Here is a 27131-nt window from a genome sequence, read left to right on the forward strand (position 1 = left end):
CTGACATGTTTGATCAATGAACCTCAATGGTTTTCTTTTCTTCCCAAAAATCTAACCATTTTGTGCTTTACATGCATTTTTTTACATAAAACATTTTGACATGTGGCAGTAGGAAAAACTAAGGTGTAAATAATAAAATGAATGATAGCACCAATTCCATTTCAACAGGAAAAGGACAAAAACAAGAGAAGACAATGCTGAGCTTTCAGATTTAGATTCCAGCACCAACTCCCAGGGTGGGAACCACTCAGCTATAGTATGTCTTCTGGGTACTACATGTTCTACTAAGTCAATTTTCAACCGTTTACCATAGAAAAAGAAACGTTTTATATTGTTTACATAATTTGTTTACTTTTTCTAAGATCAATGTCATAATTGATAATGTATTTAAGAGCTTCTGTCCTAGTCCTGTCCTGAGTTCACAGAAATTAATATTATACTGCCCTCTACTGGATGATTTTTAAAAAAGTATTGATATGGTCACATCCAGCAGTTCATGCTCTGAATTTAAACCATAGTATACAATACAGTGTATTAATCAGTAAAGTCAATTTTGTACTTGAGCTTGACAGTGCCATGGAGAACATTTTAAACAGTGTGTCAGGTAAGGAGAACAAAAGGCAACACAATGTGGCAACGCAACTTTCAGGGTTTATTCTCTAATATTTATTTATATCACAAAAAGTCTTCAAATGCAGACTAGGATCTGTATATAAACTGTACACGAAAGCAAGGCACTATACAATGTAGGTTTTAAAAATCAAATACATTTCATCATCTTCTATCTGCGACACTAGACACATCTAAATAAAGCTGCATCATTTGATTTGTAAATGGCAAATGGTGAACTGTACAGCAAGAGAGAGTTATCACCATATGAAACAAACCACCTCAACATGAATTGCACAGTTTATTCAATCGTGAGATTTTTCAGCTCAGTAACTATATATGGCTTTTTTTTAAATTCCTATATGGATTTGATATAAATATAAATTATACATATAAGAATAGCAGATTCTGATGTGGAGTGTGTTGAACAGGCTGACAGGCCTGCTCCCACTATAGGAGATTGTTGCAAGGCTGACAATGTAAGGGTTAACTGGCTGTTCTGCATATGGTACATATGTACAAATATTAACAGAGTGTGACTTTAAAGAATAACTATAAACACACACACTCAGTGGTGCATCCACATACATTTGTCTCCTACATATACAACCAAAATACCAACTCAAAAAGTAGAAGATGAGAAATTTACAGCACAAGAAGCTGGCACACCTCTCATTTATCGATCACCTCTTCCACACCTTCATTCCTCCCTTTGTCGACCTCAACCCACCATTACAGGGTTAACTCAGGAGAGGAAGCCCCTGAGCCTCTGTTTGTGTCCAGATGTAAACAAAAGAGGAGACAAAATACACTCCTGGTGGCTTTTTTTCTGATGTCTTCAGGTCAGCTCTCCGCTTCAACCATTTAGAAAAGACCTTTGGCCTTCTTCAAGTTCACCTGCTTCCAGCCAGGTAAACCCCCATACTCCTCTCTGGTCATCTCCAGGGCTTTCTGTGGAAGCAGCCATGCACACAATCAGCATGGAGCAGATCGTTTACCAAACAGATTGTTCAGATTTCAAACTAACAAATCCTGCAGCTTGCATGGTGAGGACTGAGTAACTCTCTGAGAACATACTCATGCACCATTGAGTTTAAGGACATCGCCACCATTCCTCAATTCACATCCCCAGTAAAATCCGATCTGTTTTAAAGTTGACAAAGAGCTTATATCTCCAGGATTCAGTACAGTGTCCACAACAGCGTGTAGACTGTGAGTGGATCAGCAAGCTAATCAAATGTTAGATGTTTTATCGGAGAGAAAATGAGGTAGATCTGGAGAGAAAGTTAATTATGGTAGAGTTCCCAAAAAGACAAGCTGTGGAGAAAATGTCAGAACCTGCTGAAAGAAAAGATTGTGAAAAGAAAGAGGAAGAGAGCAATGACCCCCAGTCACCCAGTGCCACATTGTTGCACTGGGTGACATGTTCCTTCAATAACATAAAACATACATACACGCTGTAGTTTATTTTGACTCAATCCCACATCCACCATCTGCTGCTGGAAATACTCACTACAGCACCAGTGGCACGAGGGATTAATCCGCCGCTGAAAATAGTCCCCCAAAAATGCACTATTTCCTCCTCTTTGTGTAATGTTTGCCAAAAACTACAGTAGCCAGCTGTTTTAGTAAACTACTGAGCCATTTGAGGAAAATGTACTGTTTTTACTCTTTAAAAATGAATGGAAAGTGTCACAGGCACTCTTACAGAGATGTAAGAGCCAAACATTAGCCAGTTATTCACTTGTCACCAATAAGAAAAATAACCTACATACAGCATATCATACTGTACTTTAAAACAATACTGATGTGTTTTTGACCACATGGGGGCAGAACAAGCTGAACACGCATGTTCGACATATTATGGGCCTTACGTTTAAAGTAGCAATATGGCTAACGTGTTAGCAAACACTTCCAAACACATCCAGCAGACACAGAGCAACATTAGCATTCATTTGGAGACATATTACTTGCCACCTGATGAATGTAGGTCCAATATTCACTCCTTTCTCCTTTTAGCTCTTTTAACTACAACCAACTCCTGAGAGAAGTATCTGACTCTTTAGCTGCAAATGCTCCCACTACGTTCAACAGCTAGTTGCCAACTTGGTTCTGGTCAGGTAGCGTACAGTGAGTTTAAAAGAGCTTTCACTCTGAAAACAGCTCCCTGCTGTGGCTAAAAACATGGTTAATGAGAGCGGAAAACTAAAAAAAGTTAACCACATGAAAACACTAGATAATTCTCAGTAGGTTCATCACTATGAGTGACACCTTTCACATGGTCATTTGAGCCATTGTTAATATAAAAATATTGACTAGTGCAGCTTTAAAATAATATATCACTGTCAAATTAGATGGAAAATGTTTTCTAGTATACCAGCAATAAGATATTAAACAATTATTGAGATGTTTCATATCTGTAGCCTGCTGGTTCTTACCTCAAAGTCCTCATCAGACAGGTATATCTCCAGGCGAAGAGGGTCAACACCCTCTGGCAGAGGCCGTGCCAGAAGATCTGCCAGGGCGTATGTGGTCTTACACAGCCTGGCCAACACGTCCTCCACTAGGATAATCTGGTTACACACCTCTGCTTCCTGGGAACAAACAGACACACAAAATACACCACTTTTCATAGCAAAAACAGCCGGATAGTAGATAAGAAATTAAATTAGAAAAATCAATGAGGAATAATGGCTACCTGGACTGACCAGTATTCAAAAAGAAAGTCTCTTATTGTTTTTTGTGTGCATGTGTTCTACTACAGTATATGCAGTAATACATACAGAGACTGTGTGCAATACTGGTTCATATCAGATGATGTAACTGGGAGTGATCAGATAATAAGATTTTATCCACACACCCTCTCAGTGATCTCAGCGATGTCCTCTCTGTGCTCCCAGCTGGGAAACATGTTGGTGAAGGTGAGTGGCTCCAGACCAGCATGGATCAGATAAGCTTTGGGAGGCTTCTTTGCGTTCTTTTCTGTGGAAACAAAACAATAACGTATCATTGGTTTTAAAGAACAACCCTGTTTTCCTATTTTTTCCATTGCTGTAGTGGTTTTACACTGCACTTCATATTCATTATTTTCAAGAAATAGAAGAACAAAAAGAAATAACTGAAATGTTACATCAATCAGTAACAGAGTGGTGAAAGTGTTGATTGTGTCTAATAATAATAATAATAATAATAAGAAATTGGAATACCTCTACAGTACTGCAGCACAGTCTCCATGGCACACTTCCTGTCCGAGTCCCACCGGATTCGGGCTGAGCCGGTGCTTTCACTGTCTTGGGACCACCAGCCCTGCCACAGATAAACCTCATGGTGGTTGTCCACCAGGAACAGGGCTGATATTCAGAGGAAGAAAATAGGACAAGGACACCATTTTTAGACCTTCACACAGCTAGTTTATGGTTACCTCATGTTAATGGATAATAAACACACACAGCATTCATCATCATCATCAATAATGTGTTCTGCCTGGTTCTGGTTCTGCAAGGAACCCCCTCAACCCACAATGAGTGGTACTCCTGATATAGCAGTGATTCTTAGCTGCACACACTTTCCAATAGGCAACCCCCTCCACCTCTGCAATAGTTTCAATTTTAAAAAATCTTTTGGGAAATCTTTCAAAAATAGATTTTCTAAACTTTTACCTTCTGAACATAGCTACATAAAGTTAAGAATTCCTTAATTCTTTAGGGCTGAGAGTTGTTTTCTCTTACTTTAGTATTATTATACTCAATATAGTGTATATGAGAGCCCAGCCCGACAGGTCAGATATATAAGCCTATGTGTTTATGGTCATTTAGAAACAGAGGTACACTGACAAGTTTACTTAAAGTTAACAGTAAAATGTCCCTTTCAGTTCATATTTTACTCAGTTCTTTAATAACCAAATCTAAGGGATGTAATCTGGGGCAGCTGGGTATATTTTGCTGTGTAAAGCATCTTGATAAAAGGACCCAATAAATATAATCTACTATTATTATAATCACATGTACAATAAGACAAATTCACATGTGTACCTGGCTGGGATGCTGCATAAAGGTCTTCCTGCAGGAAAGGCATAGAGTTGACCTGCTTGGGGTCTCTGGCAGGGTATAGAAACTCCACAGCTGCAAACTCCCCTGAGCTGCTGCTCAGCTGGTACAGACGTGGTGAGAAGTTAAACCTACCTGGGTCTGAGGATCAAAGGTTAAAAAACACACATAACCAAGGACACTAGTTAATGACACCACCCACAGCTCTGTTTACAGTAAAAAATACGTTTTTTAAAAAGTTGTTAGATTTTATGCACTTTGGTTCCCCCACCTTGCAGCATGCAGTCATACGCTTTCCTGTCCCTCCTCCCAAGGGGTTCCCAGAATGCTGTGGGCTCTGCTCCTTCATCACATTCTCGGATGGTCACCTTGCTACTGCTGTGGAGGCCCGTTTCCAGAGGACAACTGCACAAAGACAAAAGGGGTCATATACTGACTGATGATAACAGCAGTGTGAAATCAGATTGATCTCAATCAATTTTTCAAGATGATCAATAGAGGTTTCAGGAACTGCTTTGTTTATTTGTTGGTAGTTGTCAAATGAAACAGCGTTACTAGTTGCAGCTCTAGTGTCACTTTGACCTGTGCTGACTTAATACTTTTAGGGGAGAAAATAAAGTTTCCACTTACTGTTCTTTGATTTTGTTGGCGGCGGTGAGCGCCACCTCCCGTGTGTGTGTCTGAGATTTGCAGCCATGCCACAGGTAGATGAGGGCCTGGCTAATGCTCAGCAGCACCATTGAGACCCTGGAGCGCAGGCTGCTGCAGTGACAGGCTACCTCCAGCAGGTGGCCCTCCACCTCCACCTCCCCCCGCACACAGTACAGACGCCAGTCACCTGAAGGGAACAGGGCAGAGCGAGACTTGAGGGTAGACAAACAAGTAAGAAAAGTGTTTACATTTTAGGCTAAAGAAGAAGAAAACGTCTTAACTAAATATATTTTTGATTTTTTTTTTTATTTCATTCAAAAAGTGAAACTTTCATATATTTTGAGTTTATTCCACATAAAGTGAAAAATTTCAGGCCTTGTTTTAATCTTGATGATTACGGCTTATATATTATGGAAATCAAAAATCCATATCTCAAAATATTACAATATAAGAATAAAGAATGTCAGAAATGTCGACCTGAGAAGAGTCTTTAATCTCTCAGTCTGGTTCAGCACACAACCACAATCATGGGGAAGACTTCTGACTTGACAGTTGTCTAGAAGACACTCATTGACACCTCCCACAAGGAGGGTAAGCCACAGAAGGTCACTGCTGAAAGGGCTGACTATTAACAGAGAGCTGAATCGAAGCTGGTCCAGAAAATGAGCTACAACGTCAGAAGCGTCTTACCTTGGCTAAGGAGAAAAAGAACCAGACCAAAGTCAAGCTCAACGTCCAAAGTCCTCTTTTTAGATGAAAGTAATTTTGCATTTAATTTGGTAAATCAAGGCCCTCAGTCTGGAGGACGAGTGGAGAGGCACAGAATCCAAGTTGCTTGAAGTCTGGTGTGCAGTAATGTAGGGTGCCATGTCATCTGCTGGTGTTGGTCTACTGTGTTTTATCAAGTCCAGAGTCAATGCAGCGTCTACCAGGAGATTTTAGAGCACTTCATGTTTCCATCTGCTGACAAGCTGTATGGTGATGGTGATTTCCTTTTCCAGCAGGACTTGGCACCTGCCCACAGTCCCAAAACCACTTGTAACTGGTTTGCTGACCATGGTGTTACTGTGCTTGGTTGACCAGCCAACTCACATGACCTAAACCCCATAGAGAATCTATGGGGTATTGTCAAGAGGAAAATTACCCCAGACCCAACAATACAGATGAGCTGAAGGCCGCTATCAAAGCAACCTGGGCTTCCATAAAACCTCAGCAGTGCCACAGGCTCATTGTCTCCATGCCAACGTGTATACCCTAGGATACCCTAGCCACAGGGTATCTAACGATACAATAAGATACACGGCTCACAATACCGATAATATCTCGATACGGCAATTCTGCGATAATCAATATATTGCTAGACAATCCTAAAATGATACATCACGATATCTGTCTAACTATGAATGCAAAATGTCTGAAATGGTAAAGTTTTCTCTGTTTGTTTGCTGCAAATCCAAACTGTTCCCGTTCCAAAATTCTGCAGCACACACTTTTCAGTCTGTTAATTAAAAATAATGAACTATAGAGCAACTATGAAAAATAATAAAAATATTTCTTTATAAAAAGCAAATTCACTGAATTTACTGAATTGTTTTGCTGAAAATACAAACTGCTGTACCACATAAATCTAATATGTACATCACATTATATTGTATAACTGTTCAGTGACACAGCGTTGTGCTGCCCTTTCTTCACCTAGTGGTAGCTGTATTTTTAGGCCACTGGGAATTTTTGGTTTGTGTTTTGACCCTTTCGGGTTGCTGTAGCTAGACTGTGTTGAGTGCTGAAGCAACAGAGTAGCAGATTAAGACAGTGAAGTTAGCAGCTCTTTTTTATTTCACACAGAGCTCAGGAAACGTGCATTTAAGTATTTGCACAGTATGTTGTTCAGCATGCGAAGCAAAATGTGTAGTTTATGTTAAGATTATTTTATCGCGATGCTAATTCTGTTAGCACATTATTAGAGATTCCTATTATCTGTTAGCATTGAGCTAACCGTCAAAGCGCTATTATATATGATGGGCTGGAATATCACAGTATCGTCGAAAAAAGTATAACGATATATTGCTGTATCGATTTTTTGGCATGCCCCTAAGTAGTGAGTGTATAAATGAACCTTTTCAGAACTGTTTCAACTTTTCAACTTTTTCAGCATTTTCAAGGTTGACATTTCTATATTAAACAGTCTTTATTCTAATATACTAATATTTTGAGATATGGATTTTCGATTTCCGTTAGCTGCAAGCCATGCGTAATGAATCTAAAATATATGAAAGTTTCACTTTTTGACTTAAATTACGGGAAAAGCTAACTTTTTCACAATATTCAACTTTTCTGGGTTGCAACTGTATATGAACCACTCGTTATGGGCAGACAATGAATTTATATGACTGCTACTTATTTTCTAGCATTCTAGAAAAGTATGACTAAATATGGACCTCTAAAGAGACTGTTTGCTCATTAACCCTGTACAGAAAATGATGGAAAAGCAGCAGTGTGTTTGTGTTGACTAATGCCTATCTTAAAGCAGTAATGTGGGCTTACTCTGTGAGTTTTCCTCCTCTTCTCTCTTCCCTGAATGGACAACCATCCCTCCTTTAAAGCACTGCAGGAAACATGGAGGCTCCTTACCCTGCTGAACCTGAACCTGGAAGAAGGTGAAATGAAACAGGAGAGGAGTGAAGCTTACGCAACAGAAAACAGACTTGTATTCACAGTAACAGTAAGTTTTTTTCTGCTCAGACACACAATCTTTCACGTACCTGTGCTCCCCGCTCCTCGTCCAGCTCCACAGTCATCAGTGCCGATGTTCCTTTCTCGCTGATGGTGGAGTTGCGGCCCTGCCAGAAGAAGTAACAGCACTTCTCCCTCCCAGCTCCTGTTGTCTTCAGCTGCTCCGGGTTCTGTCTCCTCCCAACTGATGGCAAGAGATTATTAGAAACACATTAATGGTTCTGAGAAATGGACAATAAACATGTGTAATGGTTTTGGCCTACTGAAATCAGTTTACCCACATCTATGTATTTAACCATGTAAACAGTGAATTTGCACCTCAAATTGCCTCTTTAATTTCTGACATTTTTTTTTCCTAGATGACAATTATGCATATTATTACGGCTGCACCTAGTAACTCTTTTCATTACTGCTTAATCTGTCGATAAATATGATATATTACTTATAAATAAGTAAAGCTGTATGATGTTTAATCTTAGTGACACATCCAAACCAAAGATTTTATACAGGAGAGCAAGTATCAAAAGGTAATATTGGTATCATTTTATGCACATTTTCTAAATTCTACCGGACATATTGGGATCTCTGCTGTAACATAAATAAATTTCTGTGGCACAACATATGTCTGTAGACTCAGCACAGTTTAAGGGGTTAAAAGTAAAAAGAACACTAGTCATTAAAGGAAAGATAAACACATATAATAGCTGGAAAGTAAGAGCCTCAGTAAAGTGAAGATACATGTGTTAAAACAGATTATACTAACCTGCGGTGCTGACCATGTACTTCCACTTTATCACGTATGTGTCGCCCTCATGAAACTGTCCGATGCTCTGGCGCGGCAGTCGGCTGTAGTCGAACTCCAGGATATGCCACACCTCCACCGCCAGCGTGCTGATCTCATAGCTCCGCCACTCCTCTCCCTCCACCAGGCCGTAGCCCCTCCCCACATTGAACCCATCCAGTCTGGTGCAGATGGGCCCCTCATGGAGGGGCAGCATCAGGGAGGCATCGTACGAATGGGACTGATCAGAGGTGGACTGCTCCTAGGGTGAAGATTAGAAAGGCAGAAATAAGAGGAATGGCAGAATCTGCTTTTCCTACTGTATATTATCCCCTGTTTCACACTGATTACAGTAATAAGACTTTTATGAATTGAAGTAATTTTTTGATACCTTTTGATCAGTGATATGGTAGTTGGTGTTTTTTATGGGACTGGGTGTTTTCCTGGAATCGCTCCAGTCCAGGAACTTCTCTTTGAACAGGGTGGTTTCATTGTGTTGAGTCAGTCTGCCGAACACTGCCCAGTCAGGTCGGCCCTGACCTTTCCTACAGGTGAAGAGGATACAGTACATCACTGACATCATGCCATACCTGTGTCACTGAAAATATTCTCAATACCCCATTGTGGTTAGGGATGCACAATATTGAATTTTTGCAGATATCTAATATTTTCTCACTCCAATTTATTTAGGCCTATTGCAGATGCAGATGCAGAGACTGATATACGCACATTTCTCAACTAATAGAACATCAAAACTGTCTGAAGTGGACATAAAATACAATGCTTTTCAAAATGTACACATTAACTGGGCTAAATAAGAAAACTACTGCTGACAAGTTTTATTCGCTGGTGCCTGTTTCTCTTTGTTCTTCACAAATTCAGAATAATGATCAGGATGATGACTCTTAAGGTGGGCAATTATATTTGTAGTACTGAAGGAATGCGGTTTGGCTCCTCCACGCATGACTGACGCTCAGCAATAATTACAAAGAACAACTTTGCTATCTGTTTTGGACACAAAAAAGCCTTTCACACTGCAGACATAGTGTACTTGCATTGCTTGCACATAATTAAAGCGCCATCTTATCGGCCTGTCATGTCAGCAGAAATGTTTATTTCGGATTAATACACATATTTCATTTTGAAGCTTTTACCGGCCGATACTGAGGGCGTGCTCATATTATCGTGCGTCCCTTGTTGTAGTAGTAACACTCATCTGTTGCATTCACTCATGAATGACAAATATTAAGAGCATTTGGAGACATCAAGTGAGATTGGAACACTAAATTCAGACTTATTTTTGCAGCTTAGTAGGGTACACAATTTGCAAATATAACAAACTCACAACAAACAAATATATAACGAACAGTTTTGGTTTTAATTTACAGTACGGTAGTATATGTTTCCATACCTGGGTATGACTGGGTTGCACTCTCCTGGGTCGAGCGGGTTGATGTCACAGTTTGTGTAGTCGAAGGTGCCATTCCATAGGTGCTTGGCCAGCTGGAAGGCCACTTTCCTCTGTGCCAGTGTCACTTCTTTCCCATGCCATATGTACATCTCGCTGCCAAAGTCAAACACCAAAACCTGCATAGATATACAGATAGAGACATTATTTTTCTAACCTGACAGTACTGCCGAGCATTGCTGTCTGCCGTCATTTTCTATATTGCCAATGGGTGGAGCCAACGTAAAAAAAAAAAAAATAAAATAAACTCCTTGACATAGTGGCTTTCAATACTGGTGTAAAAACACTGGATGATTTACAGCTTAATTTATTCAAGATAAGTATCAGGTTGTCTGACCTCTTTGGGGTTGAGCAGGGAACAACGGGGCATCTTTGCCCAAAAATCATCATCCGGAACCAGTTTGTCATCCACCAGGCGATAAATACAGTTTGTTTCCACAATGGCACCCTCGTACAGCTCGTCTTCATCAGGTGTTCCTGCAGCTACAAGAAGTAAGATAAGGGCATCAGCTTGCATTTCATTGTTTCAGGGACTGTTTCCTCAAGGCTGGGTTTATCTCAGATAGACATTCTTACACTGAAAACTCAACTGCCCTCCCAGGATCTTCCAGAAATCCTTGGCAGCATGGCTGTGTGCGCTGATGCCCTCCTCGATGACCTGGACATAGTTAGCACGGCAACCCAAATCTCTCTTACTCTGGATGAAATTTGCTAACTCTGAAGCCTGAAAATGACGGAGAAAAACATGCACTATATTAGAACCCATTACTCAAGTTCATTACTCAGGATCTCTAAAACAAAAAGAAGAGAAAAACTTGAATGAACCAAACTCAAACAACCCCTTATAGATAATCTGGGCCATGGCTCAGAGCTTTCCTTTTTGTCCGACTGAGGTCAGTACTCTGCTCTGGTCTTCTGACCAGTCTAGGCTTTGAACAAAATAGCCTTGTTTTGTGTCCATTTCCAGCAACAACCCAGGGACACATACACATACACCCCTTTCCTGACTTTCAACACACACTTCTTCCTGTGCTGTGCCACCATTGCTTCCACCCAGGGCTGTATTTACATCCTGCATGTGGTGCCTGCCCTACATAACAGCACCCATATGCCACCTGTGTCAATATGACTGAAACTCAAGTCTACCCAAAAAAACGGTCTGTCATTTTGCAGCATTCAGAGGCCAGACACACCTTGTTCTTCTCGATGACATTGGCAAACTCTCCGATCCAGATGAAGCAGTGGTGTGGCGTGATGAGTAGGAAACAATCGCCGCTGTTCAGGGAGGATGCTCTGGGCTCCACCAGCCTGGTCTGGACGTGTCTTCGGCCTGGTGTTACAAAAACACACAGACAGGTGGCTTATAAGTGAAAGGTCTGATTATCATTGTCAGCATGCCTGTTTCATCATACTAGGGGTGTTGGGGTGACAATGTGCCAGCCATCACCATTTGATCCTGTACATGTATGTACACGTACCTGCTTTGTCGAGTAACCACTCCTTCTTATTAAATACCTCTGTTTCCAACTAATTAATGCAGCTAGGACAGAATGCAATTTACATTCAATCATAAATTTGTCAATATACAAACTAGGGTTTTCGGGGCCTCAGTGATCACGACCCATTGGCTCTAAACAGAAACCAGCAGAAGCTATTTTAAAGCACCAATCTCAACACAGTGAGGTTGGGATAGAAAACCTCCTAACTTAGTAGTACCCCTTGTGTAGTGGATTTACTCTGGATCACAGACAGTGGGGTTTGGAAGAGAGGATCAGCCCAGGATAGTATGAGGCGACCTGAGGAGAATGATTTAGAGCCACAGCTGTCACCACTAGACGTGAGGATGAGGTGCAAAGACACCGAAATAGACCAGCTCTCGTCTCCCATTTTAGAAATCCTTTCGGGATTTAGACACCCTTGAAGCAGCATCCTCCAAATGGTAGCTATTTGTTTTTCCTTCTTCTTAAACTCAATGTGTCTGCTGGTAAAGATGCTGTCTCATTGTCTCTATTTTTCACATGTCTCCACAAAACAAACAAACCCATTTAAAAGATTTGGAAAATGTAGACTGAAGTTTTTATCCCTGTCTGTTTGGCTGACTTGGTTGTGAAGTAAACAAGCTGCACCCTGTCTATTCAAGAAGGCTGCCCTCAATTTTAACTCAACTTTTGTAAGGGTTGTATTTCGGAATGATGGCCTCTGTGCCCTCACAGGATAAATCCTCATTAGTTACCCACCAGACAGAACTTAAGCCCCTGCATTTGTTAGTTAAGGGTTGATGCCCAACATCCAGGAGTTAGGCATCAAGGGTGCAGTCTGACCGGGTTGGGAGCAAAAAACCCCAACTTCATTTAACTTCTTATTTTGTGTAATGAATGAACTCTGAATATTGGACAGTTCTTTTTATTACTATTAGCCAAGCTAGTGGTGTTGCTCTAGAAATGGCAATGCACTAGATCAAGGGTATCAAACTCATTTTCACCAAGGGCCACATAAGCATTACGGTTATCCTCAAAGGGCCAGCTACAACTGTAAGACTGTATAAACGTAACTCCTTAACATATTGTTAAATAACCGTCTCTTTATTTGATTATGTATTCATGTTAAGGACATTTATCAGATGTAAAAATATAGCCTTAGTAAGAAATTTTCTCTGTGTTATTATAACATAAATAAATGAGTTTATCAGATTTAAAAACCCTCATTACTCCATCAATCAAAGATCAAACATTTCAAGTAAATAACAAAGACAAATATCATCAAACAAAAGCTTTTACAGTAAATTTTCACTTTTTCACAGTCCAGAGGTGCAGAATGGTAAAACAAATAATTGTGAGCTGCTAATAACATGAGGGACAGATGTGGCATTTGATAAAACAAATAGTCCAGCTGCACACAGCTTTGCAGAGGACATACATCCAACTAATGACAGATAGTTTGATTACCTGGAAAAATGAAAAATAATTAGATCATCATCAAAAAGTTGATTTATTTCAGTAATTCCATTCAAAAAGTGAAACTTGTGTAATGTATACATTCATTCCACACAGACTGATATATTTCAAGTGTTCATTCCTTTTAATTTAGATGATTATAACTATCAACTAATGAAAACCCCAAAATCAGTATCTCAGAAAATTAGAATATTGTGAAAAGGTTCAATATTGAAGACACCTGGTGCCACACTCTCATCAGCTAATTAACTCAAAAAACCTGCATAGGCCTTTAAATGGTCTCTCAGTCTAGTTCTGTAGGCTACACAATCATGGGGAAGACTGCTGACTTGATAGCTGTCCAAAAGACGACCATTTTCTCCTTGCACAAGGAGGGCAAAACACAAAAGGTCATTGCTAAAGAGGCTGGCTGTTCACAGAGCTCTGTGTCCAAGCACATTAATAGAGAGGCGAAGGGAAGGAAAAGATGCGGTAGAAAAAAGTGTACAAGCATTAGGGATAACCGCACCCTGGAGAGGATTGTGAAACAAACCCTATTCAAAAATGTGGGGGAGATTCGCAAAGAGTGGACTGCAGCTGGAGTCAGTGCTTCAAGAACCACCACGCACAGACGTGTGCAAGACATGGGTTTCAGCTGTCGCTTTCCTTGTGTCAAGCCACTCTTGACACAGCGTCAGAAGCGTCTCGCCTGGGCTATAGACAAAAAGGACTGGACTGCTGCTGAGTGGTCCAAAGTTATGTTCTCTGATGAAAGTAAATTTTGCATTTCCTTTGGAAATCAAGGTCCCAGAGTCTGGAGGAACAGAGGAGAGGCACAGAATCCACGTTGCTTGAAGTCCAGTGTAAAGTTTCCACAGTCAGTGATGGTTTGGGGTGCCATGTCATCTGCTGGTGTTGGTCCACTGTGTTTTCTGAGGTCCAAGGTCAACGCGGCCGTCTACCAGGAAGTTTTAGAACACTTCATGCTTGCTGCTGCTGACCAACTTTATGGAGATGAAGATTTCATTTTCCAACAGGACTTGGCACCTATACACAGTGCCAAAGCTACCAGTACCTGGTTTAAGGAACATGGTATCCCTGTTCTTAATTGGCCACCAAACTCGCCTGACCTTAACCCTATAGAAAATCTATGGGGTATGGTGAAGAGGAAGATGCGATACGCCAGACCCAACAATATAGAAGAGCTGAAGGCCACTATCAGAGCAACCTGGGCTCTCAGAACACCTGAGCAGTGCCACAGACTGATCGACTCCATGCCACGCCGCATTGCTGCAGTAATTCAGGCAAAAGGAGCCCCAACTAAGTATTGAGTGCTGTACATGCTCATACTTTTCATGTTCATACTTTTCAGTTGGCCAACATTTCTAACAATCCTTTTTTTGTATTGGTCTTAAGTAATATTCTTATTTTCAGAGATACTGAATTTGGGATTTTCATTAGTTGTCAGTTTTAATCATCACAATTAAATGAAATAAACATTTGAAATATATCAGTCTGTGTGTAATGAATGAATATAATTACTGAAATAAATCAACTTTTTGATGATATTCTAATTATATGACCAGCACCTGTAGGCTACTGGAGCCTAAGCCTACTTCACACCACACGATTTTCAGTCCTATTTGCCTCTCGAGCTCGGCGACCGTCAGGCTGCGATTGGGAGTAAATCAGCGGTTGATCTGCGGTCGCCAGTCGTTATGTGCGAACTACTCAACATTTCCAGTTTCACATTTCACATGTGTTTTCTTGACAAAACTGGTTTGGAGACCAGCATCGGGTAACAGAGTCACTGTCAGCTCTTGTAACTTTAGTCTGTGATCCCCTGTCACCGATCAGCCACTAGACTTCAAGAGTTGTGCAGTGTGAACAGCACGGCCATCGGTCGACGCTGAAAGTCATGTAGTCTGCACGAGCCTTAACTAACGTTGATCCTTCATCACTGATACTGCCTCATAACACAAAAGACATAGGCCTAGCCTACCGGTTTTTCTCCTTGAAGCACAAACATGTATTCACTTTCCCACCATTCATGAAATTGCCTTCCTTCTGCATCAATTTGTCTCGTCTTGGACATTTAGGGATTGTTTGTATACATTTCTCATCTTCACTTGTCGGAAAACTACCGTAGTGGGTGTGCGGATTGATTCTAAAGTATCGATATTTCTGATACCAACGTTTCCTGCTCTAGGATCGATACTCATAAAAGGATCGATATCTAAACTCAGTCATTTGGAGTGAGTGTGTGTTTTATTATAAGTATCTTACGGTCACCAGGAAGGTCTAATTATACTCAGTTGATAGGAACCACTTTCCCTTCTGCCTGTCAAAGTCATGCTTGCGCTACGACTCTGTGATGGAGCTTCTTTGACGTGAGCCGCTGCAGCCCTTTACATTTCCCGTGACTGAATACTGACTCTGGCTGACTGTAAAAACAGTCAGGTCTGGCTGTATTTTAGCTGTGAAGGTAATAATGTTGCTCTGTGTGATGTGTGTGCAAAGACAGTGAAATACTACAAACTTCGTTAAACATCTGAGATTAAGTCACATTAATAGGATGATGTTATGAAGCAGCAGTTCTGAGCAGGATATTTTTATTATAATTAAAGAATATGACAGTAGTTTGATGTCTTGTCATTATGCAGCTATTATATCAGGCTAGTCCTTATTTCTCTTATAAATACAGAAACGGGAGGGGGGAGGTCACATTAAAATCAGGACAATTATGAATCTTTAAAGCTTTCGCGGGCTACATAAAATGACGTAAATGGCCCGCCGGCCTCGAGTTTGGCACATGTGCACTAGATGACACCTTTACTCTCGCGACATCATCAGGTCAAATTTTATATTTGTCCAATACATTTGTCTACAACCAAATACCTGCAATAGTAATGACATTTCCATGAGCCGGAGCTGCACTTATTGCTAATAGTCGAATATTAGCATGCTAATATTAGTGACGGTAAACAAACGTCAGCAGGTTAGCAGTGCCACCACTTCGTTTTGCCTACGTACAGCCTCACAGGGCTGCTAGCATAGCTGTAGAACTTTAGTCTTGTTTCCCACGGCAGAGACAAGAAGCAGGTGATACAATGGGCATCTTCACACTGCAACTAGCCTACTGATGGCTCAGAAGAAACTAACTCAACCCACAACAGGGCCAAAAGTGTGACGCTATTGAACAGCATAACTGAACACAAAAAAGAAGATTTTACATTTATTAGTTTCTTTTATCTGGACTTCCCACAAAATGTTTTTATGTGTTATTACTAGAAGTATGTTGCAGGAAACTAAATATAGGATGAAATAAAAAAATTTGATGATCAGGTCAACTGACCTTTGACCTGTAACAGCATCAGTTTCTTGTAAGGCACGGCGCTATTGTTGGACATCTGCTCGGAGATGTTGACGCTGCGCAGGTTGATGTTGCTGAAGTTCTCCTTGCTGGCCAGACCAGCCAGAGCCACATCAGAGAAGCCAGAGTTCTTATTCACTGCAGGGAACAGAACAGAGAGCAGAGAAGGGGCATGAGACACAAAGAAACAGACATAACACACAACATTCAATCATCACATTTAGCCCCTATACACCGATGAGACAACGGCTAAATGACCTTTCAAACCCGGCACTGAAGGTCTTTATAGGACTGCAACAAATATGGAACACTCTGGATAGTTTAAGAGTTTTTATTGCTGTCAGAGTAGATGACGGTAGAAGTTATGGGAGTATTGTGACGATGACTTTGTGGGTTTTCACCATCATTCAACACCACTCTCAAAACAAGCTGCAGACTACGTACAGCTTAAAAACGCAATAGCTAGAGAGACAATTCATTAACTGTACAATATCAGGGACTCTTTCATTTGTATTTGTATATTCTGCTCCCTTTTATATTGCACTGGATGTCAATAGGTGAATTCATTGTCTTTTGCCAATATTATAAAGGACAAGACAAAAGCAGATATTTAATATAACGATTACAACTGGTTTGTAAATGTTTTTCTGCAGTGACACATCTATGACACGTGTTTAACAGCTTTTCACAACACAGCACAGTCTGACAATTTGGTGCCTTGTACAAACTCTACCAAATTAAAGAAATTGAAATGTTTTGTAACGTACAATTGTGGAACATCAAGAATTAAATTTAATAATGAATAAAGTTATTTAACACAGTAGCCTCTCACGTTGCATCCCTGAGTGTTTTGGCCTTGCATTTTCCAGCTTCTCATCCATTCTCACTCACACTTCTCAGCCTTCATCCTCTTGCTCTCCAGCAGGCCAATGTTGAGCCTCTCCTCTGTGTATTCATGTCTGATGTCCTCCCTGGCAGCCAGGATCTTCAGAGGGTTCCTTGATGACTGGACGTTACGCGCCGGACGCACCGCTCGCTTGTGCTGCACCATCTCAGAGGTCAGCCTGGGGACAGGTCAACAGTGAAGAGGCAGGGTCAACAGAGAAAAGATCTCACAGTAATGTTTTAATCAGAGTTCTTACTACAATATGACCTTGGCAGTGAGCGCTTACTTTGGCACCTGTGGACCAAAGATGGCATCAAAGTCGTCCTCTATCTCCATCCTGTTTGTAGAGACGGGGAGCTCCTCAACTTGGCGGTAGAACTTGGTAAAAGTTTCATCTTCAAGGTTCATCACTTCCTTCACCTTCTTCTCTGTAACTGTGATGGTCGCTTCTGGCAGTCCGGACACTGAGGATAGACAAGACAAGGCTGCGTCAGGACCATACAATATCCAGAATTCAACAAAGTTACTACTACAGATGATTTGCTAAAGCCTGTGCAAGCATCACTGGGATAATGACTTGCTAATAAAAGTATTAAGATGTGCCTATTTATTATTCATTTATAAACTTACATTGTAACTTGGAATTATGACTAAGCTAGTAAATGTCTTACTTCTATGGTGGCATAATGACAGTTTACAATTATAATCCTCCAAATACATATGACACCGCATTTCAAAAATGTTTTGCCAATATAAATGGTCTATTTCAATGTTACAATGTAATGTACATAACTAAAATTGCCAACAAACATACAAAGGATTCACAGGAATTGATAATGCACTGAACATGATGTTGAAGACAAAAGCTGGTGAATGGGCGCATTTAATGTGGGCCTGAAGTCCACATTGTGTTTGGCAGCACCGTAAACAAAAAGAAGATCTTCTTTTGTTTCTTTTTTCTGTATAGTATATTTTTCATTAAAGTATTTTATTTATCCATCTATTTTTTATTATTTATTTTTTAGAAAGTGGTAAGTAGAGGTATGACAGGAATTTAACCAGCAATGTTGCCGTCATAGTTTATGCTAACGCCTGGATTTCACTGGACACAGCTCTGTAGTGTTGTGTGAGCCACCTGGTTTTGCTGCTCTGTCACTGATGGGTTTTAAAACTTATATTGCTGTTGAATCTAAGCTGTAGCCTTCAAGTCTGAAAAGTGAAGCCAAAGTGGAAGTGACTTAAACCTACATTGTTTCTAATACCTTGATTACTGATTACTACCATGGCAACCTGTCAGTCAACAGAGAGGAGAATCATATCCACTGCTTTGTGTAAATTTAACTAGCCATTAACTTGTTTTTGAGGTCTAGGTCTGACCAGTAAGATTTCTTTTTTGGACTTTTACGTAGAAGAGGCACTTATTCAAATATGAGACAGACATGTTAAATTGCCATAACATTCACGTAACAAGGTTCATCTGCTGATACCACCAGTAACCACAGGTGTCACGAAATCTAAAGTCTGGAGTCCATAAGATTTTAATCCTGGTTGATTTATATTCATAGTCCATAATATGGAAAATACTAAATGCATGCAATATTTGCCTGGAAAAAAGCAACACAAATACTACACAGAAACACAAAAACTACACAGAGAATACATCATTTAATTACTTAATTTTGGTCTAAATTATACATAAAATTGGATAGTATCTAAAACTGATTGTATTGTTATAATGTGGGACTATTTTTCAGAGACTATATTTAAGACTCAGTGACTTCTAGACAGTGTGCAGAAGGAGACTGACCTTTACTGTTGAGCTTGCCAAGGAATGACTCCAGTTTATCCAGCTTCATGTCTGACTCCAGATTCAGATCTGGTATGGCTTTGATTTCTGCACACATACACACACACAGCTGTTAGAGGCATAACCTTACTCCGTTTGACTTTATGCACAATCCCATCTGTGAACAGGCAGGCAGTTTGTGGTTGACTCTGAACAATAACTGACCAGTTGCATACAGTCAGAATGAAGCTGATTTGAACATATTTACTGACGGCCACAGGCATTTTAACAAAAGTAAAACGCCACAAAATATGAATTCTTCTACACTTCAGACTCATGCATTTTCATGGGAACACTATCTCAAGATTTATATTCTATTAAGCTTTCATAGCCTAATAGAAGTCTCACAGCAACATCAGCCACATTACTGTAGATGATATTTGTGGTTTTGGTGATGATGATGAACATTGCATTCAGTGTTAACACCAAAAGGAGAAAGGAATACACCTTCAATATCAGAAACCTCCTCCATGTCTTTTGAAAGAGAAGCAAAGATAATGAATTACACTGTGTTCAAATGAGATCTGATAATTTCACTGTCAATTTGTCAGCATTAGAAATCATATTAAACAGGAATCCACCTACGTTTAAGACAACATTTCTGTGAATTAACTGTATGCCTAATATGTTTTGGAAACTGTCTGCTGACAATTGAGAATGTAACAAAGTCATGTCATTACGTCTAAATCAGATTGCAGCAGAAAGCTGAGCCCTGCAGTCTTTATTAACTCAGCTAAATGAACTTTACGGCTCCACTTGAAAGCAGTGGGACATAACAAGCAATCAGAGGTTAGCAGAGTGTAGTGAAACGCAGAGAAGAACTACGAAAAGTAGAAACAGAGGAATAGTTAGTTAAAGTTAAACTGACCTTCCTGTGGTTTGGAGATGGCAAGGCTGCTGTTCTTGGGTTTGGAGGACACTGGACACTGGAGGGCTGAGGGTGAGGCCAGCCCTGTTGTATGACGGGCATCAACAATGAACCAAAAAGCATGACATGGTTCTAGTTTCACTCCATAGGTTAAGACACAGATTGTGATGTTAAACATTGGTTCAATTTACACCAGAGAGCAGGTCAGGTACTGTTACTAGGCTTTCTTGAAGACACTAACACTTTGCTAATGGCCAACTAATGTAGAGGAGTAAACACAGTTAGCTGAGATGGACCCCTCTCATCTTTACGTTTGAACATGTTGCATTGATCACAATTAGCAAAACTGAACAAAGGAACAGAATAAAGAAATGCAGCAGGTTGATTAACAAGCTCGTCTACATTTTCCCTTTGCTATATATAATTTTACTCATTTTTCAATGACAGTTATATAGTGCGCTTTTTTGCTGTTCATCAACACTGGGAAATACGCTAGTGGTGTGTCTTGACGTCGGTTTATGGGCTTACATCGATAACAACAGGAGTGGGTGTTATATGCTTGACAGAAAACAAGCAGTGTAGAATACAGCAGTGGCAAAGGTCCCGTCATGTTGCAGTTATGCAGCTAGTAATAAACATGTTGTTAACAATCACTGGAACTAGTGCCATCAACACTTGCCTCAAAGGCTATAAAAGCAAGAGAGGACTGTCTAACGTGCCAAACATCTGGCCAAACTCACTGACTTCACCAAAAACACAAATTCAACCTTCCATCATGGGCCCCGTCTGGCCAAGCCCAGAATTAATAGGCAACAACTCCAACAATAAAATTTTCCGCCTGAGCAGAGTACTCTCAGCAGCTCCTCTGGCCTGGTGTGTCCTAGTCTGCTGAAGGGAAAAGGAGAGCTGAGACTGAACTGTGGACTCAAGTCTCTGTGGTGTAATTCAGCATGTGCGCATATGCTTTCTGTGAAATGGAGAAAGAGGACTGTAAGAAAAGTGTGTGTGTTCACTTTCACATCACAATGATGCCCTCTGACCTTTCTTCACCATGCGTGCAGCCACAGTGAACTGGGTGGAGTCATTGGCGGCTCCGTGGCCTTTCATTTTCCAGGACTCCTCTTGTGCTACTATCAGCTGTTTCCTCTCCTGGATAGACATGTGACACTCGATCCCCTGACACTCCATCTCAGCCTCAGCTATTCTCTAAGAAAAGAGAGAAGGGAAGGGAAAGAAGGTACTGTCAGTTGTAATGAATATTGGGCGGATTGAAAGTTAAAGGAATAATCCACTTTATGGCACATGTACCATATTATATCATAGTTTGTGATGTTTGATGCATTCCAGGAACCATTTTGTGAGAAGGTGATGCAATTTTTATCTTGTGTCCACTTTTAAATCAAAATGTATCCACAACAGTACTTTTTGTTAGAATTTTTCCTAGAGTGATTTGGGCACTTGGATAGAATGAGTAAAAAAAGTACTTTATTAGCTATCAAGCTCCATTATAGCATCTTTGGAAATATGTGATCACACTACAGCAAAAATAAAAAATACCACCAAAAACAATGAAAACAGGACTGCATCTTAGTTTCACTGCTATTGGTTGCTCTTAACAATGATAAAGTGTGGAATTTTCCTTTAACAGCAAGGAAAACGTAGGCAAAGTGGCCAAGCAAAACAAGGACACCAAAGGAAGGTATCTAATACACAGGAAGCACATTAATCCCTGCCTCACGCTGAAAACAAACGGTTTACAAACATAAAAAAGGAAAACTATTGATTGTCTTCCTTTTGCGTTAGTGTCACTTCCCCAAGTTAAAATGAAAGAATGTTAGTTAACAAAGTGAAAACAAAGAACAATCGCAGACAATGTCTTGAGCACAATACAGTTGCTTTGACTGTGTACGTGTGTTTGTGTGAAAGACTGCCACCGGGGATGGGGAGTTGGGGAATTTGCAAGAGCACTGTATACAGATAGGGTCACCTTCCGTCTCCAGGGGTGTCTCTCATCCACCTGCATGGGTCTGGGAGATCTGGTGGCCTTCACAACCAGAGGGATGGAAGGAAAGGTAAGAGAGAATGAGGATTAAGAGATATGGATGAAAAGATGGTAGAAAATGTCCAAGTTCTGCACAAGCATCAGAAGCTGAGGGGGCTGCCATGCTGATTCATGGGCAAAGGGACAAAGCTTTGCGACAGGAATAAATCTTTAGTGATGTAAAACATTAGCAAAGCGGCTGTGAAGGACTGCAGAGAACTCCTGATCATAATGTGCACCTGCCATAATTGTTTTCCCAGCACAGTTGCAGCTGACAGAGCAGTAAGACTTGACAGTGCAGTTCGGAGGTGAAATGGTTTGTAATGTGAAAGAATGCAGTGGCAAATAACCACACAAGTACACTTCAGAAAGCCTTACTCTCTGCATGAGGTATATAACAGATGTTCTGAAATTAGCGCAAACTGAATAATGGAGTTGCTAAAGTTAAAGAGGTCAAAATCTTATTTAGGGGTTGTACCAGAACAGGTTTACATGGTTTGATTTTCAAAAAACACCATATTTTTTGTCACACTGCACATTGCTGCAGCTCTTCTTTTCACCCTGTGTTGAAGGCTCCATTTTAGCTATGGAGTGATACCTCTTGCCTCTATAAGATCTTTGTTGGGAGTTGCACATGTGCAGTACCTAGTTAAGGACTACTAGCAAACCAGGGGCAGAGTAGGGCGGGTCAGTGAGAAGCCAGTAAACACTGCTTTGGTTCAGCTGTATATCCCCTTTCCAGCTTAGCAACATGGACTGGAGCAAGAGATTCAGAGTTTAGAGTTATTTATCTGTAACAAATGTATCATTGATCTATAAAGTTTTAACTGAGCTCTGCCTCTACATCACAGTAACTACTTTATGTCCATTGACTGCCTGGAGGGTCGCTAGTGTTTGGGTGGGAGAGGAGAGGCAGCAGGCAAACGTCTTGTCACTGTGTGCTCCAGCTAAATGTGTTTTTTCACTGGTGTTTTTGAGGGCGTGTCGGACTAGCTGCTAGGCGAGCATTATGACGTGGATTTTGCTGTGACATCACAGGAATCAAAGGGAAAAGGCTGGACTGTTTTCAGGCAGTTCAGAGCAGTGTTTTCTGTGGGAGATGGGAACTCCCTTTGGGCTTTTTCACTTTGCAAACCTATTACATGCACAAAAAAGATTTATAATTCAAGGAAGGAGAGGGAAAAAGCCACAAAGCATAATATGACCTCTTTAAAACAGGTTTGCGGTTTGCGTATGGATTTCAGAGCTTAGCGAAGTAGGCGAGGAAGTGGACAAGCAATGCATGCAGAAAAGGCTTATTCAACTTCCTACCTGGCTCGCTGAAACGTCAGGGGAAGAAGTAAAAGGAGGCTCAGGAGGAGGAGAGAAAGTCGAGGGAAAGACTGGCTCCTACAGAGGCAAGGCAATGGAAAGGGGAAATAAACACAAACACACATTCATCAGGAGTATAGCAGTAGTCTGTAGCAAGGATTTTAGAAATACAGAGGTCATGGAGCACAAATTCTCCCTAAGAACCCCACAAACCATACTAGGAACAAAAAGTCAGGATATCTCGGCCCTTTACCCATTCTCTTGCAAGTTCCCCAAATTTATAGAAGTGCAATACTTAACTTTCACCGTTCAAACTCCATTTCCATGTATTACCTCACATAATGGTTTCATTATGATTCATATGTTGTTGAAAGCCTTCTTTGCCTTGCCAGGTGTGTAATTTGGGGAGAGAATACAAAATGTATTTTACTTTAAACCAATATTGATTAAATCGTCTGGGCTGCAGCGCAACCAGCTGTAAACACAACACTGACATAATATCAATTTATTTAAGGTGTGGTAAGCTATTCTGGATAAATCCAACACCATGACAAATACCATGACATAGAGTGAACAACACAGCAAGTAATGTAACTAGCGTCAGCTAAGTTGTGGTTTAGCAAACTGCAGTTACAGTTTCTGTTGCGAAGCCAACATGCAGAAAGGACAAGACGGTCCCAGAGCCAGCACACCAGCTCCAGACAGCGAAACTCACAACTCTCCTGCTGCTATAGCTAACATCAGAACAGCAGCATGTCTTGGTGAACTAGAAAGTAAGCTGAATGTCCAAGGGGAAGTCATTTAACTTTGCCTAATCCACAAACTATGGCTTGAATGGCTGGAACAGTGTTGTGCGTGAAGGGCACTTTGTTTACAGAGCCAGGGCAAAGTAAAGACACTGGATTTTTTTCCTGCGCACACAGAATGGAAAGCTAGTGGACCATGAGGAGATTGCTGAATATGAAAAAAGACATGTATTGGATGAGAATCGCATACACCACCTTTAAGTAGTTATGGCGAACATGCAAGAAAGTGCCTACTTTACATACCCATAAACATTAGCAGCCATTAGGAGATATGTGGCCACCAGACATATTCACTCTTCTTTTACTGTGGGTTCCATCAACTCCAGAGGGGAAATACTGTATGTATCTCTTGAGTGGTTAAATGCTCCACTATGATCACCAGCTAGTAGCTAATATTGTCTGTTTAGTGCTGTGCAGGTACCATACAGTTGTTTTTTTTTTAAACTGCAGAGTTGGGTGATAATTCTCTGTGAGGATGTCACCACAAATGACACCTTAAATCATAATACATAGTAATAAAATCCATCATGTGGAATATCTGAGGTTGCTGGATGTGAACACAGGCACCTGTAGCTGGGTCCTTAACTTCCTGATGCAGAGGCAGCAGACAGGGTTGGTCAAGGTTGGTAGCCACACATCAAAATCCATCTTTGTGAGCACATGCTCACCCCCAGGGCTGTTCCCTGATCACTCTGTTGTTCACCCTGCTAACCCATGACTGTACTGCCAGGTATAATACCAACCACATCATCAAGTTTGCACATGATGCAACAGTAGTGGGTTTTCTTAGTAATAATGAGGAATCAGCATATAGGATGCTCAGGAAGTCTGGCAGGCACCAATCATATGCCACTGACCATCGATGGGGCCACTGTGGAGAGGGTCAGTAACATCAAGTTCCTGGGAATGCACCTGGCGGACGAGCTGACCTCAATCATTAACATCTAGGCCATGGCGGCACAACAGCGGCTCTATCACCTCCGGAGACCACCACAGCTCTGCCCAACTTTTTTAGGAGGCATCATTGAAAGCATTCTAACCTACAGCCTCACTTCCTGGTTCGGTAAATGCAAAGTGAAACAGCTCCAACTAGCGAAACAGAGTCCAACACCATCACCATGTTTGTAGGGAAACACACACACAAAGTACCACCACCAAATGTACGTACACACACACACCCACAAACACACACAGTGTGTGTGTTAAGAGCCAGAAAATGCAATTATGGATATAAAATTTTGATTTCTTATCCAATCCAGTTCAAATGAACTTGATAAATATCACTACAGTGTGTGTGTGTGTGTGATTGTGACCTTTCACACTGGCCTTACCCATAGCTGGTCGGACACAGCAAACTCATCGATTATCATCAGTGCTTCATCGTCCTACAGGCAAGCAGCCACAGGAGAAAAAAGACATGTTCGCTGAAAGCTCAGTTTAAGAGCTCACAAAAAGAGCCCTGCTGTGGATGGTAGCTGTTGTGAATATGTCTAAACAGAGAGGTATGTGTACCGTCCCACCCTAACCCTCCCTTAAAAAACAAACAGAGGATACCAACACAGAAACACACTCAACACGCAGAGGATAAAATGAGGTTTATTATTTTTAAAGGTTAAAAACATGCAAACAGAGACACAGGCCAAGAGAAGAATAAAAGTCTACATGTAACATGCAGTTCAATGGAAAGAAAGGTTGAAGCCACACAAGACAACAGATGTTAGAGAACAACCAGGTAGTTAACCAGTGCACACAGTCATTAACTTTTCTCTGAGACAAAAATAGACTTTACTTTTAATTGATGTTTAATTTAGGCAGAATTAGACCTTCAAATCAGCTTACTGTTCTCTAACCTTGATCATCTCCATTCAAAACAACTGTGACAAATCAACAGATATCTAGATTAGTCTACACAAATTGAACTGCCACACATGGAAGTTTATTGCTGCAAATATTAAAATGAAATAATTTTTTTCAAACCCGAGTTGATGACATCTTGTTACGTTACATAATGCTGAAATTCAACAATTATGTTCTGTCGGGAATCGCAGTGACTTAAACTAACGGTGAGAAAAGTATAAATCCGGTAATGTGTTATAAGAAGCACCGACCAGGTAAAGCACCCCCCCCCCAGGTATAGTATAAGCATAAATGATAAATAAATTGTTAAGCTATGAGTATAGGAAAGGTTGCTATTTATGCTAAAAATGCTGATTTATGCAGGGTAAATACCATAGGCTTAAGCTAATAATGGTGACTGGCAAGTTGTAGTAGTTATAACCGCGGTGGGGGGAGCTGCTGTGAAGGAAAGGGTGTGCTAGATTTATAACAAGACAAAATGAGTCATTGCGAAACAGCATGTGGCACAATAAGAGTTTTATTTAGATGAACTTGAAATTGCGATTAAAACTTGAGCCCTGGCGCATTGCATAGCACTGACATAAATTAAATGAAATTTAAAGAGAAACTGCCATTTTTAAATTGACAGACAATATTCAAATTACAACTTCAACTTGAAAATGAAATCGCCAACTGGAGTTTTGCATTTGAAGATGTCCTTATTTTAGCTCATCTCTAAAGACAAATAATATGGAAACGCAACTTGCAGCAAGTTTAGGATGCACACTGACAATTTGAATATAAAGTCTATTTCACATTCATAATCATCATGGCAATGTTAGGTTAAAGTACACTGCAAATAATTTTTCAATTGAGTTTTCATTTTGTTTTTAAAGGAGCTGTATGAGACTTTCACTGCCACTAAATGTTTCACTTCAGCACC

General features: G+C 40.6%; 1 protein-coding gene across 15 annotated transcripts in view; it reads right to left on the reverse strand.

The window, feature by feature from the left end:
• Positions 1 to 631: 631 nt before the first annotated feature.
• The window catches only part of svila (supervillin a), a 105204-nt gene continuing 78704 nt past the window's right edge, over positions 632 to 27131 (reverse strand). For 10 of the 15 annotated variants that reach the window (XM_038723886.1, XM_038723866.1, XM_038723864.1 and 7 more), the window contains 24 exons: positions 25684 to 25737; positions 23547 to 23624; positions 22182 to 22238; positions 21235 to 21400; positions 20195 to 20278; positions 19288 to 19374; positions 17767 to 17944; positions 17486 to 17658; positions 16577 to 16732; positions 11482 to 11618; positions 10865 to 11012; positions 10626 to 10771; positions 10232 to 10407; positions 9212 to 9365; positions 8803 to 9082; positions 8069 to 8223; positions 7851 to 7953; positions 5286 to 5493; positions 4927 to 5060; positions 4641 to 4796; positions 3816 to 3959; positions 3470 to 3591; positions 3048 to 3203; positions 632 to 1560 (listed from right to left, as the gene is read on the reverse strand). In XM_038723886.1, coding sequence (XP_038579814.1) covers positions 1474 to 1560; positions 3048 to 3203; positions 3470 to 3591; positions 3816 to 3959; positions 4641 to 4796; positions 4927 to 5060; positions 5286 to 5493; positions 7851 to 7953; positions 8069 to 8223; positions 8803 to 9082; positions 9212 to 9365; positions 10232 to 10407; positions 10626 to 10771; positions 10865 to 11012; positions 11482 to 11618; positions 16577 to 16732; positions 17486 to 17658; positions 17767 to 17944; positions 19288 to 19374; positions 20195 to 20278; positions 21235 to 21400; positions 22182 to 22238; positions 23547 to 23624; positions 25684 to 25737 — 3339 coding nt within the window. In that variant the 3' untranslated portion in view covers positions 632 to 1473. The remainder of the gene's footprint in view (positions 1561 to 3047; positions 3204 to 3469; positions 3592 to 3815; positions 3960 to 4640; positions 4797 to 4926; positions 5061 to 5285; positions 5494 to 7850; positions 7954 to 8068; positions 8224 to 8802; positions 9083 to 9211; positions 9366 to 10231; positions 10408 to 10625; positions 10772 to 10864; positions 11013 to 11481; positions 11619 to 16576; positions 16733 to 17485; positions 17659 to 17766; positions 17945 to 19287; positions 19375 to 20194; positions 20279 to 21234; positions 21401 to 22181; positions 22239 to 23546; positions 23625 to 25683; positions 25738 to 27131) is intronic. The other 5 variants (XM_038723867.1, XM_038723868.1, XM_038723873.1 and 2 more) reach the window with 5 other exon arrangements.

This window comes from Micropterus salmoides, unplaced genomic scaffold, assembly GCF_014851395.1.
Source record: "Micropterus salmoides isolate LMB-PRFRI ecotype aquatic unplaced genomic scaffold, ASM1485139v1 Ms_hic_scaffold_1, whole genome shotgun sequence".
NCBI classification, from domain to species: domain Eukaryota; kingdom Metazoa; phylum Chordata; class Actinopteri; order Centrarchiformes; family Centrarchidae; genus Micropterus; species Micropterus salmoides.